This window comes from Gymnodraco acuticeps, unplaced genomic scaffold, assembly GCF_902827175.1.
Source record: "Gymnodraco acuticeps unplaced genomic scaffold, fGymAcu1.1, whole genome shotgun sequence".
Classification (NCBI taxonomy): domain Eukaryota; kingdom Metazoa; phylum Chordata; class Actinopteri; order Perciformes; family Bathydraconidae; genus Gymnodraco; species Gymnodraco acuticeps.
The window spans coordinates 1,085,673-1,103,260 of NW_022990990.1; the positions used below are offsets into that span (position 1 = coordinate 1,085,673).

General features: G+C 39.3%; 1 protein-coding gene across 1 annotated transcript; it reads right to left on the reverse strand.

Annotated features, from left to right (window-relative positions):
* Positions 1-4,027: 4,027 nt before the first annotated feature.
* LOC117559169 lies at positions 4,028-9,938 on the reverse strand. The gene is made up of 5 exons (XM_034235851.1): positions 9,562-9,938; positions 7,629-8,096; positions 7,187-7,342; positions 6,499-6,591; positions 4,028-4,339 (listed from the first exon to the last, which is right to left on the reverse strand). Exons 2-5 carry the CDS (start codon positions 7,728-7,730, stop codon positions 4,028-4,030), a joined length of 663 nt encoding a protein of 220 aa, XP_034091742.1. The 5' UTR covers positions 7,731-8,096; positions 9,562-9,938.
* Between the last annotated feature and the right edge of the window lie 7,650 nt (positions 9,939-17,588).

Below are 17,588 nucleotides of genomic sequence, written 5' to 3' on the forward strand. Positions count from 1 at the left end.
TCATAACAACGGCTTACAGACATAAATAAACCAGCTACTGTATTCGCCATGACACAGACAGTCTGTGGTTTGTTCTTCTTCAACTTTTGTCCAGTTTCTGAACAGATATGAGGAGCTGTGAGCTCGCGTCCGGTGTGAACGCAGCATGGCTTCTTTGCGGCATCTAAAGTATGGAAATGTATTTTTAAACGTTTCCGCCACCGATGATAAAATAAAATAAAGTTTGGGTAGGCCTATTGTAATAACTAAATATACTTTTACAAGATGTTTTTCTACATTGTTGTCTTTTAGACTCGCCCCACATTTGAAAGCAAATCTACCTCAAGGGAAGTCATTACATTTTGGTTAAGAGTTGTTATAACATTAATAAAACTATTTGATGTGGCTGGTATATTATATGGTTGAGATGGAGTGAACAGTTGTATTGCTGGAAGCCACTAGAGAGAAGTATCGAAGCAACAGGATGTTTTTTTTACAATATTTATATGCATTCAAATGACTGTCCTTCTTCATACTGAGTGGTATGTTTAAGTTGATGATTTCTGATTGTAAAATTATTATGATGTTTTGTTCTCTTTTTTCTTTATTTGTCAAAACTTGCAGACCTTGCAGAGCCTCTCTGGAGGTAATTGTAATTTTTCAATGTTGCCCACTCAGATGCCACATGACAACAAGCAGATTAAATGCTGGTCAAATCTTTCCGACACCTTACCTTTCCAAACCCTTTCCATAGTTGATCTCAAACTGTTCAATGCTTCTCATTAAAAAAAAACATTTGTTGTATGTCCAACACAAAGTAAGTACATGAGAGGGTTGATAACATATCTATGGTAGCTATAAATCACAGTTTATTGGTTGCTTTCTGTAAATACATTCCTGGTTTTAAACAGGGAGAGAACCAACACATTCTCAACATAGGCCGAGTTGGGAGTGAGAATGTGTTGTGTTGCTGAGAGAACAGGTCTGTCATCATTGAGAAACATGTAGCTGCCTTTACAGAGAAAAATGTACCTCAATTGACAGCTACACATTTGTACGTGACTTAAATATAGGTAAACATGCTTAAAAATTACCTATTTCTTAATAGACACCTTTCAGACTCAGAATATTATATTGTCCATTATGTAATGGAAATGTGTCTTTGGAACTGGCAAATAAGATAACATAACACACACACATTACATCATACAATTCATACACACACACCATTTAGAGGATATGTTTAAGTTAAGTTCAAAATCCAAAGGGCTTTTTTTATTCGACGGTAGGTAACAATGGAGTTATCAGACAGTAGTAGAAACATTATAGACACCTTGTGGCATGGGAGGAGTTAAAGTCACTGGTAAATATGTTCAACAAGGTTTCTGTAGAGTCATTGTTAATTCAATTTGTACAATTATTATGAAGGAAATTAGATCACACCAGGCACAATATGGTAACATGAAAATCCAGTCATTATCTAGTACAAGAAAGAATTTCTACTATGTGCATATTGGATTCTTAGGGTTTACGGGGAAATGTTAGGCTGGATCAGGCAAACAATCGTTGAAAGAACAGAAGGTTTTTTTGTTAAATTGTATCTGATTCTATAATTTAGGGTACATTTCACATCAACAAAACAGTACAAAAAAAGTGTTCTTTCTCAATAGAACAATCAGTGGTTCAAGTTAGTATATTCCTCAGTGTAACATATCCACTAGTTGCAAAGCTTAAACATTTTTTTATTTTAAGGGAAAGTATGTTTTCACTACTCAGTTTGTATATGTTACGGACAAACTTAATGTCATTGCAATCATTTCATTAAGTCCTGCACTTCAAGTAAAATCCAATTTGAAAGGCTCTTGAGTCTATTCTACCATATATCCATTGATTTGAAAAAGTTAAAAAAATAATTGTATTAAAGTTTTGTTTTTTCATGTGATATGTTCAGCACTGTCATAGGGATAGGGATATGTTTTATTATAAAACTACCATACAGGTCATTTTGATAGTTTCAAGAGATGTCATGTAAAACTCCAACCTGTGTAGATGTACATTATACTAAAGGATATCAGAAGCACTATTTTAAATGCGAAAATATTAGGTGCAACATCGTTGACAATGAAAGTCAAACATTTGACGCAAATAACATAGTTGACTGGACACATTATTAACCATCAGCACTATGTTCATTTCAAGGCAGAAGTGCAAACATCAATTGATAATGATGTGTAATGATGTCTCCATGTCATACAAATTGTCAACTAGGTTACCTGTCAACTAAGTTACTACAGTTACTACAGTACTGGGTAACTTAGTTGACAGGTAACCTAGTTGACAATTTCCCTATTTTGACCCATCATTTCAATGGTAGGCCTTGCCTGGATGACCACATGTCATTATCTTGAACAGGTTAACATCAGATTTGAACATATCATTGAATTAAAATCATTAAACAATTGGGAAATATCAGATTCAGAAAAAAACATGTGCAGGATTGTTACAAAAAGTGAAAAGCTGTGCAGAAAGAGGTAGCTCTGTATACAGATGTGCACACATATTGGAGCGTTGTGCAGGACTAACAGTATTCAAATTAAATAAGTACTTGAATTTAAGTATTTTATCAAATATTTGATATATGTTCTATAACTTAAGATAGCTTATGTTTAATAAAATAGGCTATGTATTTTTAATAATGTAAAGTATGGGAGCAGCAGCAATAGTGGCAAACCACGTGACACAGAAACAAGAAACGTGCGCCGTCGTTTTCAACGCTGTCCGTAGCTATTTGGATGAGGGGAAGAAATGCCCCATACGTAATGGAGAATATAGCTAGAGCAATTAAAAAAGTGGAGAGGTGGTCATATAACTGGGGATTCAAAATGTCAGAAAGCAAGTCATGCTACATGGTATTTACAAATAAACGCAAGATTGATGGCCAACAGTTAACACTATATGATTGTCCAATGACAAAGGTGAATGAGTTCAAATACCTATACTGTGGTTTGATAGCAAATACACATGGAAAATGCATATTAATCAAGTGGAAACAAAATGCTAAAAAGTATTACATTTATTGCGAGCTGTAGGATGCAAGTGGGGCGCAGACGAACAAGCATTAATAGACATTTACAGATCAATTATGAGGTCCACAATAGACTACACTCAAAGAAATAACTCTTTGAATGAACGTAATTAAATCATGGACAATATTTCCACATGATTAAATCACTTTCTTTCAAGATTAAGCAATTTGATTGGTCCAACTGAATTTACTTGGGTTGGGTCAACGTAATCTATTAGGATTGATACTACTTATTTATAAGGTTTGTTACGAACTTGATTTACCTGGGTTGGGTCAACGTAATTGCTTAAAACTGAAAGAAAGCCATTTCATCATGTGGAAATACTGTCCATGATTTAATCCAGTTCATTCAAAGAATAACTTTTGAGTGTTTACACATTTAAAACGTTTAGAGTGAACAGTAACAGAAATTCAACAGTCTACAGTCTAGTGAGCTTCAAGGGTGGAAACATAACACAAACACAAGATGTCTAAGTATGCAGATTAGAGAACATGCAATACAAAAAGACCATTAAGAACACCATCTCAACCAACAAGCAGACTGTGTTTCACTGTATTAAATATAACAGTGAATATATATTTCACAAAATAGGCAAAGATAAACAATGCTTTACACTGACAGATATTAAATATAACAGTGAATATATATTTCACAAAATAGCTTTACACTGACAGATGCTTGAAAAAACACAGTTTCTTCCCAAATATTAAAATGTTTCAACTTTAGGGTGGACAGTATAACAAACTTGAGTTTCGACAGTAGACCAAATAAGGCAACATGGTAACATCTGCCTCCTCGCACAGCCCTCTGCTCAGTGAGGTCCACCTAACCATGCTACAGCCAACTTTGAATGCTTACTTTTATACTTCTTGCATACAATCAACATTTCTGTCAAAGAGGTGAGTCACCGAATCTCTGATGGCTGCGTGTTTGGAAGATGAGGCGATCCCAAAACAGTGACATTAGGCACGGGAAAGCAATGTTTTGAGGACTTGTCCTTTTGTGGATAGTCTGTTTCCATCTAGCTCCATCATTATTTTCTGCAGTGCTTCAAATGTAAACTTCAGCTCTGGAGGGTAGCTCAAGTTTAGAGCATACACGAGAGCAAACATCATCGCCACCGCAAAAGATACGTTTCCCAACTCATCCAACACTTCGACCCCCTCCAGAATGATCCCAACGTTCTCGGGGTCATCCCCAGGCTCTGCACCTTCGTGTCGAATGACAAATATTCCGAAGACCGTCTCTGCCGTTTGACTGCTGTTGTCGATGCTCTGTGAAAAACAAATAAGGAGAGTGATTTTCACTGATGTGCATTACATCCCATTTCTATAATCGGTCATATTGAGCTTTATGTAGTTTGGGTTTTCCAAATTGAAAAAAAAGAAAGAACAAAAAACACTGTTTCCAAAAAGCATTAACACATCCAACATCATCAAAATGTAAAGGCAACATTTTCCTAAGGGTTAGTTTTAGAAGAAACACAATCCATTCCAACTATGATCATCCTCCTCTTTGTGAAGATAAAAAAGGTAAATCAACATACCATGTAGGGCTGTGCGATTATGGCAAAAATCATAATCACGATTATTTGGTCAATAATTGATATCACGATTATTTTGACGATTATTCATTGATCATTTATTGAACTTTAAAACAAATAATATTTTACCAATAAACAAGATCAACAAATATGTTGGAGCACACTTCCAAAACCATACTAAACATATATTAATAATATGATAAATAAAAATAAATTAGACAAATAAATGAAATCAAATATGATGCAGTGCACTGTCACAACCTACTGAAAACTCCTTAACATATAGCCAACATTTTGGTAAAACATATTCAACATATTCCACTCAGTTAAACGTTGAAGACTGGCCAACCGTCATGGTCCAGAAGTAACAGGAAATAAATGTTGAACTACAATTTAAGACCAAATAAAAATGTTTAGGCCACCATGGCAAATGCTGGTAGGGCTGCTCGTGTCATCTCTTAAAGATTTTTTTGCAAGACATACCAGCCTGTTTACATGGTCTGGTTTCAGAGATGAGCGCAGGCAGGTGACAATATTGCCACCTGTACTGAAGACCCTCTCTGAAGAGGAACTTGTGGCAGTGCTGCCACATATGACACAGGAAAAAAAGAAAAGACTCTGAAGAACCCTTTCTTTGCCATTATATAAAAATAGTGTTGCTACAAAAGTATAAATGAGGCTTACTAATAAGACAACTCAGATCTGAAGCTACACAGTAATCTGCTGCAACATTAATAGAATCAAACCCATTTTTTGTTGCATTTTATTAGAGTATACAAATAAATGCCTTTAAAATAGGATGCAAGCAACACTAGTTTCTGAACTGATAGACTATAATCAATTTAAACAGAACAGATCTTAATGTTTGCATTCTTATACCATTTTGTACAATAATTATCATGAATAAATTCAAACAAACTAAAACTTACAGCAGATTAATAACGGTATTTAAATTGAGTTTTTATTATATCAAAAACCTGTTGAAATGCTGCTGTTATTTTTACTGTCCCACAAAAGCGCATCGGCAGCCTCCAGGAAAGCTTATTTCATAACTTTGCCGTCTTTGAAAGACTTCATGTGTTTCGCAAGAACGTGACTGACACGATAAGATGCTCTGGTAGCAGCCTTGCTCTTGTTGTTGGGCCTGGTGAAAATGGACTGCTGTGCATTTAGCTGTGCTCTCAGGCCCCTCCCCTTTTGGGAGCGTAGGGCAGAATTAGGAGGGAATTCCGTCTCGTAGCGTTTGTGTACTGTTTTGAAATGCCGCTCCTAAATTACCCTTATTCGATAAAGCCACGCTCGCATTGCAGATGAGACAGATGGACTTTGAATTGGAATAGATACAAAAATAATGATCCTCCCACTTGGAGTGAAAATTATATATTTTGGGCTTTTTTGCTTCTGCCATAATTGCGGTCTTGTGTGTGTGCGGACTGTCACTCCTGTTGACCATCCATGCTGTTGACACGGACAACGTCAGCGAACTAGTGCACTGCTCACCAGCCACGCCCGGACACATGGGGTGTGGCCGGCCAATCACAAAGCTTTGATGCGTTCAAGTGCATTATTCTGGCACGGGAACATTATGTTACAGGACATTAACGATAAAACAGAATATTGTTGTTCTATTTTTAGACACATCTCGCGATCGACTGGGAATCTCCCCGCGACCCTTCTTTTTAACTAGTTGCTGCTCTTGTTCTGACATCTTCGCTTGCGCTGAACACTCACAACACATGTCACTCCCACGTGGCCGAGTGGGCTTTTAGGGAGAGGCGAAAGCGCACCCAGCAAAATAATCGTATTTTGTCAATTATGCTGTTTTCCAAATCGTCGCAAGCCATAATCGTAATCGCGATTAAAATACGATTAATTGCACAGCCCTAATACCATGTATTCCTTCACCAGCTTCTCTGGATCTTCATTGAAGTAGACACAAAGACCTTTGAGGATGCATTCGCGTCTCACGTCAATGCTGTTAGTCTAAGTATGCAGGTCAGAGAACATGCAATAAAAAAGCCCATTAAGAACAACAAGCAGTCTGGGTTTCACCGTTTCACAAATGTTTTCTTTAAAACCCTGAATGTAATATTGCACTTTAATTAAATGGATTTAGTTTGGACAGATAATATACTATGCAATTTAAGCAATACATTTTTCTAAAAAAGGAAAACAATTATTGAATATTTAAAATGGCTTTTTATTGAAGAAATACTTTTGCTTTAAAAAGGTAATCTGTTTCCAATTACTCGATTAATCAATGGAATAATTGATAGAATACTCGATTACTAAAATAATTGATAGCTGCAGCCCTACAGTACACTCTGACCATTGGGGTAGGAACATCTGCCATTTCCAGGAATAACTGCTGGACAGCTTTGTAGTGCGTTATTTTAGGCCTTCATAATAGTATGCCGCTCACTCTGATACAATGACCCCCACTGGGGGAATGGATGTGGTGCTAAGTATCAAAAAAATATCGAAAACATAATGCTCCGGATGCTATGCTATTCATGGAACATCCTAGACTTTGTACAGCTCCTACAGTTTCTTTGTCACCTTTACATTGTTTTCATACCTGGGTTATGGGAAGCATGATGCTTTTGATCTTCTTCCCTTGAACTCCACCTTTCTTGGTATACACGTCGATCAGGCTTGTAGAGTGAATATCCAGCGAAGAGAAGAACTTGGATTGCAAATTAATTGTTGTGATTCTCTTAAATTCTGCATTCACCTACAACAAAAAAACAAAACCCACAAAACTCAGATTGGCTATTTTGATGTCACTGTTCACAGGTTTGATTTAGCAGTTCAGTCCGTTTAAGACATGCAATTGCATAAATCATGTATTTATTTATATGATTCCTGCATACAAATGCCACTGTACATACAAAATTCAGAATTTGTCAATATGTCTTTTATATGGCACATACTGTGCAGTCCGTAAGCATTCATTGTCTACTATATATATCCCAATAAAAGTAAAAAGGGGACGTTCCTTCACACATTCATTCACTTACCTCACGCACATGGAAGAGAGCCGGCCACCTGGTTTTGAAATCGGCTATCAATGGTGCCTGCCGAACAACCTCTTGCCTTCTGCATGCAAAGGTCTTTTCCATCAATGTTGCCACCTTGTCCTCATTATTCCTTTGTATTACTTCTGAGAGAAGGGTCACTCTTAACTTTTCAAGCGTCTCTGCCGTTTCCCCGGATGGGTAGGTGGGGCAGTAATTCACCTCTGCTTTTTTCGGCTTTTTCACACCATAGGCAGGACTGCATTTGCCATCAGGTTTGTGTTTTAGGGCATTTACTACAACTTCGGGGCATCCAAGCCGCCTAAGCTTTGTTCGGTAGTTAGCAAGTTTATATTTCAAGCTCGTCTTCCATCCGCCATATCCAGTGAAAGAACCGGGTTCTTTCAAACATGGATGTGATGAGACAAGAGCTTTTGCTACCTCCTCAAACTCACTGTCAGAGAGGTAGACTTTGTACTAGGGCTGTGCGATTATGGCAAAAATCATAATCACGATTATTTGGTCAATAATTGATATCACGATTATTTTGACGATTATTCATTGACCATTTATTGAACTTTAAAACAAATAATATTTTACCAATAAACAAGATCAAATATGTTGGAGCGCACTTCCAAAACCATACTAAACATATATTATTAATATGATAAATAAAAATAAATTAGACCAAAATAAATGAAATCAAATATGATGCAGTGCACTGTCACAACCTACTGAAAACTCCTTAACATATAGCCAACATTTTGGTAAAACATATTCAACATATTCCACTCAGTTAAACGTTGAAGGCTGGCCAACCGTCATGGTCCAGAAGTAACAGGAAATAAATGTTGAACTACAATTTAAGACCAAATAAAAATGTTTAGGCCACCATGGCAAATGCTGGTAGGGCTGCTCATGTCATCTCTTAAAGATTGTTCGCAAGAAACACCAGCCTGTTGACATGGTCTGGTTTCAGAGATGAGCGCAGGCAGGTGACGATATTGCCACCTGTACTGAAGACCCTCAGCCACGCCCCGACACATGGGGTGACGCCGGCCAATCACAAAGCTTTGATGCGTTCAAGTGCATTATTCTGGCACAGGAAGATTATGTTACAGGACATTAACGATAAAACAGAATATTGTTGTTCTATTTTTAGACACCTCGCGATCGACTGGTTGGGCACCCCTGGGCTAGACCATAGGTCTGTTGTGGTAGCAAAGTAGTCAGCTGAAGCCACATCTCTCTCAACTTCCCCACGGCATTTGTCATATAGCGCAGGCAGCGCAGACCTGCTGAAATAATACCGAGACGGCATCGCGTAACGCTTGTCCAACGTGTTGACAAGTTGCTTAAAGCCCTGGTTGCTAACAGTGCTAACTGGGCACATATCTTTAGCGATGTGAAATGTAATGGCACCTGTAATATCTCTGTGTCTCTGCGAGCTCGTCGCGTAGGCCGTTGCTCTGTACAATGCGTCCAGAATCGATGACTGTGATGATGTGGTGGATGAAGTCGAGCGGGCATCTGCTTTTTGTTGTATTACTGCCCGGTCGTATTGCACTTTGTGGTTGTATTTCAGCTGATTAAAGAGATTGGTTGTGTTGGCGTGTGGTGCCAACACAACCTGGTAACAAATCCTGCACTGTACTTTGTTTTGCTCCACGTCGGACTCCTGAAAGCCAAAGTACTTCCAAATAGTGGAAATAGTTGTACCCTTCTTTTTAACGAGTTGCTGCTCTTGATCTGACATCTTCGCTCGCGCTGAACACTCACAACACATGTCACTCCCACGTGGCCGAGTGGGCTTTTAGGGAGGGGCGAAAGCGCACCCAGCAAAAATAATCGTATTTTGTCAATTATGCTGTTTTCATAATCGTCGCAAACCATAATCGTAATCGCGATTAAAATACGATTAATTGCACAGCCCTACTTTGTACTCTATAATCTTCTCAGCTAAGCCATCAAGAATGGCAGATTTAAGTTTGTTGTCAGGACTCAACAATGTTCCGTCCGTTTTGAAAGTAGCGTTGGCCCTGTCCAGCTGTAGTTCAGTGTCGTAAGAGAACCGGGGCACAATGAAGACAGGGGGCCATCCAGATGATCTTGACGTGGACTCAGGAGAAGACAGTATGTCAGTATTGACGGAGCTTCCAGATGAGAGAGATAAGGAGTCATTTAGACAGCGGGAAGTGGCAGCAGCTGAGTAGGGAGGGGGCAGGGAGACAACAGGCTGTGCAGGTGCAACTGATGTAAAGATGACCTTGATGGAACTTCTGTCCTGGACATCTGATGTTGACAGCAAGTTGGTGAATTAATTCCCAAACTCAGCATCCATGAATTGGAGCCTGAATTCCCCTTCTATTCCACACTGCCTCTTAATTTGCTGTGTGAGTTCAGTGACAGCTTCTGGAATCCCATCTGGAAGGATCAATCTCTGGGAACTGTTTTCTCCTAAAATGATTCTGAGCTTCACTGGAGTAGCCATGGCCGTCTGTGAAAGAGGGATGACAAAATTAGCCTACATGTTATACAGAACTTTTTTTTCAAGGGATGCACAAGGGTTAATCTTAATTTCAATAGAGCAATGCGAGGACAAAATAACCATTCAATGTTAAATCTGTTGGTTACCTCATATGTCTATGTGTCTTTTTAATGTCACCATTCTGAGAGGTCCAACAAAGTAGTCTGCCAAAGGATAGTCATCTGCCAGTTCCTCAAGCTCAATCAAAACAGTTTCTCTTGTTGGACTCAGCTCAAAGGCTCTGAAATGCTCCCTATACCACCCATAAAGCCTTCTCACCATGAAACATAGTCTCTCCTGTACAATGCAAATCTGAAGAATCTCTCCAAAGTCAGGCAGTCCACTTGTAGACCCATGAGCAACTATCATCCCATTTCTGAATGTTACCCCTTTGCTTGACACACACTTTGTTAAGTGAACTTCAGTTGTACCAGGGAAGTTCTGGGCAATAGTCTGAGCTATTTCTTGTTTCAATACATCCAAAGGCAATGTTGAGACCTTTGTGATTTCCAGGGCAGCTTCATCAAAACTGGATGATACCAGTTGATAGGAAATCATTAGCTGATGCTTAGTAGCTAGCAAGAGGGGCACATTTTTAAAGCAATTGGTGTGTCGCGCAACCTGCTTAAAAAAAACTGTGCTTGGCCTCAAAACGCATGGTCCAGAGGCCCACAAGAGGACCAAACATCCTGATCAGTTGTGGATAGTGCTCCAGATAATGATGCTTTGGTAGCAGTCGCACATCAGGGAAGAGTTCTTGGTACTTTTGTCTGTGCTCTGAAATCTTGCCCTCAAGATAGGCAATTGACTCATCTGTTTGTCTTGGAGCAACCACAAGCTCTGCAATGTCTTTTAAGTCCAACAGTATTTGCCATGCAATTTCACCCTCAGGCACCAGATGCCCAATTATGAATGGGAGTAGTCTCAACAGAGCCCAATTTTCATGGGCATTCCCACCTATTGTTTTTCTTTTAGAAAATGTGTGTGGGATCACATGTGGCCTGTTTGTTTTGTCTGCCCACTTATAAGGGAACTGCAGGATAGATTTGTTGAGGGTTTCAAGATTGAAATATTTCTTAGATATTAGCAATGCCAAACAACGTGCAAGCTCTAATGGCACTAACCCCTCAAAAATATCATGCATAATATCTGGAGGATAACCCGTGTGAATACTGAAGTGGTCAAGAGATTGAGTGATGGAACAATGTCTTTTCACCCCAAAACAGCTTGCCCCATTCTCCTGCGCTGATTTCACGAGAGTCATGGAGTTCTTTTGTCCTTAGACTGAATGCACCTGACTTTACCTCTTTTGTTTGAATGTCTGTACTTGTTGCTGTGCAAAATCGGCAGATATATCCACCAGAAAAGCTCTCATTGAAACCAGCTATACTGTGAGCTCCCAGGTTGTCTGCCGCAACAACCTGAATGGTGCCTTTAAGACATCTGCCAAGCAATGGAATGAAAACACCAACTTGTTCTAGAGTTATCATATCTTGAGAGGATGTAAGACACGGTCATAACCATACTTCTTCACATCATCAGTTTTACACAAGACCGCCAGGTAAATCGAGGATAGTGATGAATGTGAGCCTGGAGGCAAATTACTCAAAGTCCAGTAGATTCCACAAAGCTTATGCTTCTTGCGAGAAGTACCCAGAGGATTGCAAATCTCAAAGTCATCTATGTATATAGTCAACAAAATTCTCAAGTCATCCCCTGATAGAAAACCGTTTTCCTTGAAGTGTGAACCATCCTGGGAAGATTTGTAAGTCTGTTGTTCACCAGTCCCCCTATTACTCTGCTGCACTCTGTGGTTTTCAACCACCTTGTCTACAACATCTTTCCTCTGAAAGAGCTGCTGCAAAGACTTGAGTACAGGCACATACTGAAAACTCCTTTTTTCCTTGGCATCAAGTATGTACTCTATGGGTTCTACAACATTAAAGCTGTCTTTGTAATTGCGGAGATAAGATGTCCTTAGGGGACCACCCTTCCCTATGGCTTTGAGCAAAGGGTTTGATGCGCAGAGAGCAGTGGCTACTTCTGTTATCACAGACTTATCAGTTGTGGGACTATGTTTCTGAAATACACCTTCAAGAATGTTAATGGAGAGGGGCAATGTTGCTGAACTTAAGTAGTGCAGTTCTTCCAAAAACGCATCAATTTTTGTACCCGGCACATGTGCAAAATGCTCTAATTTGAGCAACGATGCAGCAAAGTTTTTCTCAATTACTTTGGAAGAGTTCTGAGTTACATCCACATCACTACTTGAACAAGCACTGTGTACTTCAACTGCAGAGTCATCTTGATTATGTGCGTATTCCACAGGATTATCAGAGGATTCTTGTGCAACTAGAGTGGTTCTAACTACACCTGGCTTGAAATCTTTCAACGTATGCGGTTTGTGTTTCCTGTTTTTGTGAGAGTGAAATGTTGCGTATATATTTGTTTCAAAACTGCAACCCACAAACATACAAGGAACAGTCTCATGACTCTTAAAATGAGTTCCAATGTGTACAAAATAATCCCTCTCCTAGGAAGATCGCTCGAAGTGCACAAATGACAACTGAATATTGACAACTCCAGCTGCTCCTGAGAGTTTTGTTTGGGATGGGCTCTATTTAAATGAATGTGCAAAGCATTCCATGTCTTAAATGTACATGGGCAGTTTGTGTGTGGGCATGGATAGCGTTGCCTATGCCGGTGCTGTAGTCTAAAATGCTTTAGTAACTCATATCTACCAGAAAGAGATTCACTACACTCCTTACACCTCCACATTTGCCCACCAAAACAAAATCACCAGCAAAAAATAAAAAAAACATTTCAATCATGAACTTGAGAATGGCAGATGACACCTTTTACCTCACTGATGAAGTTGGATTGCAGACACAGGTACGGTTAGACAGGACACTCTTGCGGTCGGACAGCCGCCACAGGAACTTTTGCAGTCACAAATTGCTGTGAAAAATTGAGAGACCAATCAACATACATGAAAGTTAAGTTACACAGAGAACTCGCAATATTGCTGTAAATTAAGACTCATCATTACATCTGCTTTTTTTTACACCGAACCTTATCAGTGCCCTTATCAGACAGAAGTTGACGAATTACTTAGTCATATCCAAACCAATTCAACAGAGTTCTTCAATTTAAAAGACGGTGCATTTCTGTCTGAGTGTGGTGTACTTTTGCAAGATGTTTAGACAAATTGCTCTCTGCCCTGTGTGTGTGTGTGTGTGTGTGTGTGTGTGTGTGTGTGTGTGTGTGTGTGTGTGTGTGTGTTGCATGTAGCAGCCGCGTGTGTAAACTGCGAAAACCACAGTGGCAGTCAGCTCCGCATGGCAGCTAGCTTGGCAGCTAATTTACGTGACGCAGCCGAATAACGGCGCAACATGCCTTTGTAAAAGGGGCTGATATTACTGACATATAAGCGCCTGGGGTAGCACACTTTCCGTTTAACTTTCCCAGGGTAATGCTACCGTCATTTAGTTTTCAATCCTGATATCCTATATTTGAACCATCTCCCTAACTGGCAGTTACACAGACTAGCTAGTTAACAACGTTAGCTTTAGCATGTTCGTCGGCTCATTCGGCTTTTTAAGTGAGATAAAAAATGAAACTAAATAACAAATTAACTATCAACGTTACCACAATATCGCTCATGGACTAGCAGTTGATGACATTTATTAACAGCTTCACAGTTAGATGACAATGTTTTCTGCTTACCTCCTCCAACTTGCGCCAACGGTCTTTCTTGTCTCAATGATCCTCTCTCGCGATGATGATGGTTAAGTTTACGGTTATGCCCAAATATCGCGAGTGCACACAGGATGCAGGGGAAAACCTTTCCCGCCAGATCGCGGTCAAAATCAAACCATGGCAAAGTCTGGAAGTCATCCATGGAAGTGTCCAAGAGCAGTCAAGAATGTAGCATGCCTTATTGTTCAAGCCGTGTTTGTTGTTTCACATCTTTACAACCGTGAACATTTAAAAGTAATAGACTGTTGGTATCCAGTTTATTGGTGGTTATACCGCCACCTTCTGCTCTGGAGTGGGAATCATATGTACCCTAATCCCTTTGTGTCAGTTTATCTCAACATGAATGAATCTAATAAATGTGAAGTTGTTGCGATTCATGCCAACCATACATGTTTTCATCACGTTCATCTTGGAAACATGAAATTATTACGTTGTTGTTACATTTTATTTGATGTACCAGCCAGCCAAAGTCCTTTTTTTGAGTGTATGGTGTATGGAGCAGCAGCAAAAACATCGCTTTTAAAAATGTATAGCATACAATATAAAGCTTTGCGGCTGTGTATTGGAGCGATAAAGTCATCCCCTATTAATGCAGTTCTGATAGAAGCAGGAGAGACACCTCTGGAGATCAGAAGAGAGAAACTTGCTCTATCATACTGGGTCAGACGCAGTGGCGAGCCGTGACTTGTATACCTAGGCCCTCTGACCCCCCTTCCCTCGAAAGAAAAGAAGATATACTACGTCACAACGTAGACTTCAGCGGAATATCAAAACAGCGGCCCGGGGTACAAAACGCATCAATGACAGCGACCCCTCTACCACACAAAACAACACCATTTATATAAACACCTATCATGACAGGGCACCCACAGCCAAGTAACAATTAAAAATGAATTAAGTCGGCACGGCGGCCCACATTGAAAATGACTTAGGCCTACCTTTGATGATCAAATCACTGAAAGTCCATCCTCCTGTCCTTTTGGATGAAGCACTTGGTGGCGGGGTCATGCAGCTGATCCTTTGCCACTCCAGTTTATCATTGTAACTCAATCTTGAAAATGACTCGGTTAATAATTTCGCAACGTTGTCATCACTATCACTGAAGTGAGCCATCATGAACAAATGTATGCTAATCATAAATCTATCGATCATAAATCTATCGATTAGATTTATGATTCGAAAATAATAAAAGTAGGGTAGACATGTGGATATTATCCGGCTGAACAAAACGTGCATTTATCTAACAGGTTCGTTTTCCACAGACCTTATTTCAAGCTATTTTCCAAAATCCTCTGGAGAAATCCCACTGCTTTCTGTCGAGGGAATCCGAGCGAAGCTTACTTCCGGGTTTTAGGACGCGTCACTGAACCACTTGCATAGACTTCACAGCGGGCGGAACTTGTCATAAAGTCCGCAAAAATAAAGCCCGCCCATTTAGAGGGAAGATATGATTGGTCAATTGTACTGTCATTTGACATTACTCTCTCGTTGAGTTACTATAGCTGGCCCCCTGTGAATGTAGAGAGGGACCAACAAGCCCTCCCGTCTTCACATAACTCGCAGAGACGGCATTTAACCCTTCACATTCCAACAGAAACTGAACAGGCAGATTCGAAGGATTTATTTCTTTGGAAATATTATTTTAAATACAATTAAATCAAGTTATTTTGGTAAAACTAATGAAAAATGTAACAACAAAAAAATATAAAAAATAATATTTAAATCTTTTTTTTTTTTTTTTAATGTTTTCAAATATTCTTTTTTAGAATATCTTAGGCCCTCACAGAGGGCCTAGAGGGCCCTGACGGCTCGCCACTGGACGGAAGTGGAGAGGAAAATATTACAAACAGAATACTACAGGATTGCTGGGAATATGCAAAGTTCCAGGGGCGTGGGTTTGGCTGGACGAGTAAGGAGAGAACGAGGGCATATGGAGTGGAGATCATCACGTTTGCCAAAGCAAGCCCATTTAGCCGTGTTCCCCCATGGCTTTTCCCAGAAGCTAATATGAGTATCATTGAAAGGAAAAAAGAGTGGCAAATAAATGAAGTGGGAATTAAAACGAGTATGTACCTGAACGAAAAGTACTACAATTTCCTCAACATTTACACAGATGGTTCTAAGAACAAGGAAGAGTGTGTTGGAGTTGGTATATATATATCCCAGACTTTAAAATATCGATCTCAAAAAGAGCATCTGATCAATTATCAGTGTATATCATAAATGCTGGCAGTACTAATAGGATTACAGTGGGTTGAAGAGGTCAGACCAGATAGGGTGGTGATATGCACAGATTCATTGTCCATATTAAAAAGCATATAGTCAACAACAACTGTCAGAGCAGACATTCTCATAGAACTGAATCATAGCCTAGTGTAAGACTTCACAGGGAGAGGCGGTATATATCTTCAGTTCTGCTGGGTGCCTGCACATGAGGGGGTAAAAAGGAAACGATTGTGCTGATAAATTAGCAAAAAGTGCATTACAAAAGGAAATAACATTACCAGTTCAACTTGGTAAAGGAGAAGGAAAAGCAGTCATTAAGAAAAAAGGGATGGAGATCTGGCAGAAAAGTTGGGAGAAAGACCAGAACGGCAAAGTGTATCATAAAGTTCAAAAGACAATTACAATTAATATTTAGAAAGAAAGAAACAGAAGGTAGGAAATCATGATAGCTAGACTCAGACTGGATCACACATCATTGAATAGTACTCTGTATGTCATGGGGAAAAGTGACAGTGACAAGTGTGGGAACTGTGGAGTTAAAGAAAAATGTGGAACATATCTTGTTACATTGTGACATCTATAAAGCTGAAAGAGAAAAACTAAAGGATAACGTTTTAGAGGCAGAGAGGGAATGGAGTGTGGTTGGTATTCTGGGAACAAAAGGAGAGGGAGGGAGTAAGAGCTACCAGAAAGGCACTGTTTACCTTTTACCCACAAATCATGTGAAACCCAGATTTGGCACAAAAAAGGGGGAATACACGTTTCGCAATTATGCCACATCAAGGTGGAACGCTCTTCCCACAACTGTAAAGGAAAGTACAACTATACTTACCTTCAAAACCTCTCTTAAAGAGCACCTTCGGGGGAGAGCATTGCAAAACTGGCCCCGGTAATGGTACAAATCTCAACCTGTCGTACAATGGACAGCTTCCCCCCCCCATCTATGTATATACTCGCATTTTAGACTCTGTTACTAACTGTATATCTGTAGACTTGGTATGTCTTAAATGTCCGGTTAGGATGTATTAGAACGAAATCTAAAATGAAAATTGTAAATAAGCAATCTGTATGTAAAAAACCACCTGTATGTAAATTGTAAATAAGCCATCTGTATGTCAAATATGTCTTATATGTCTTAAATGATATGATGAATTGGAAATGGGGGACCCTGATGTAAACAAGACGAAAGTCTTTCTCTGGTCTGCATCCCCTTAACAATTGTATGTTTTGAGCTGTACTGTACTGTACCCAATATACAAGCTGTTAATAAACTTTTCAATCAATCAATCAATCAATCAACCTTTCTGAGTGAAACTGGGGTAGGAAAAATAATTTAACATTAGGTTAGAATAGATCATAGATTGTTGTTTTGTTCTGTTTATTTGACGTTTTTTGTTTATTTATTCATTTTTTATTAGATCATAGATATACGTCCATGAGTGAAGAGATGG

Excerpts from the sequence above, each read along its gene's own strand:
- LOC117559169 (XM_034235851.1), bottom strand. The coding sequence starts at position 7,730 with ATGGAAAAGACCTTTGCATGCAGAAGGCAAGAGGTTGTTCGGCAGGCA. Across the intron at positions 7,343-7,628 it reads CTCTCTTCCATGTGCGTGAG|GTGAATGCAGAATTTAAGAG; the intron begins GTAAGTGAATGA and ends TTTTTGTTGTAG. Across the intron at positions 6,592-7,186 it reads TCATGCTTCCCATAACCCAG|ACTAACAGCATTGACGTGAG; the intron begins GTATGAAAACAA and ends CTGCATACTTAG.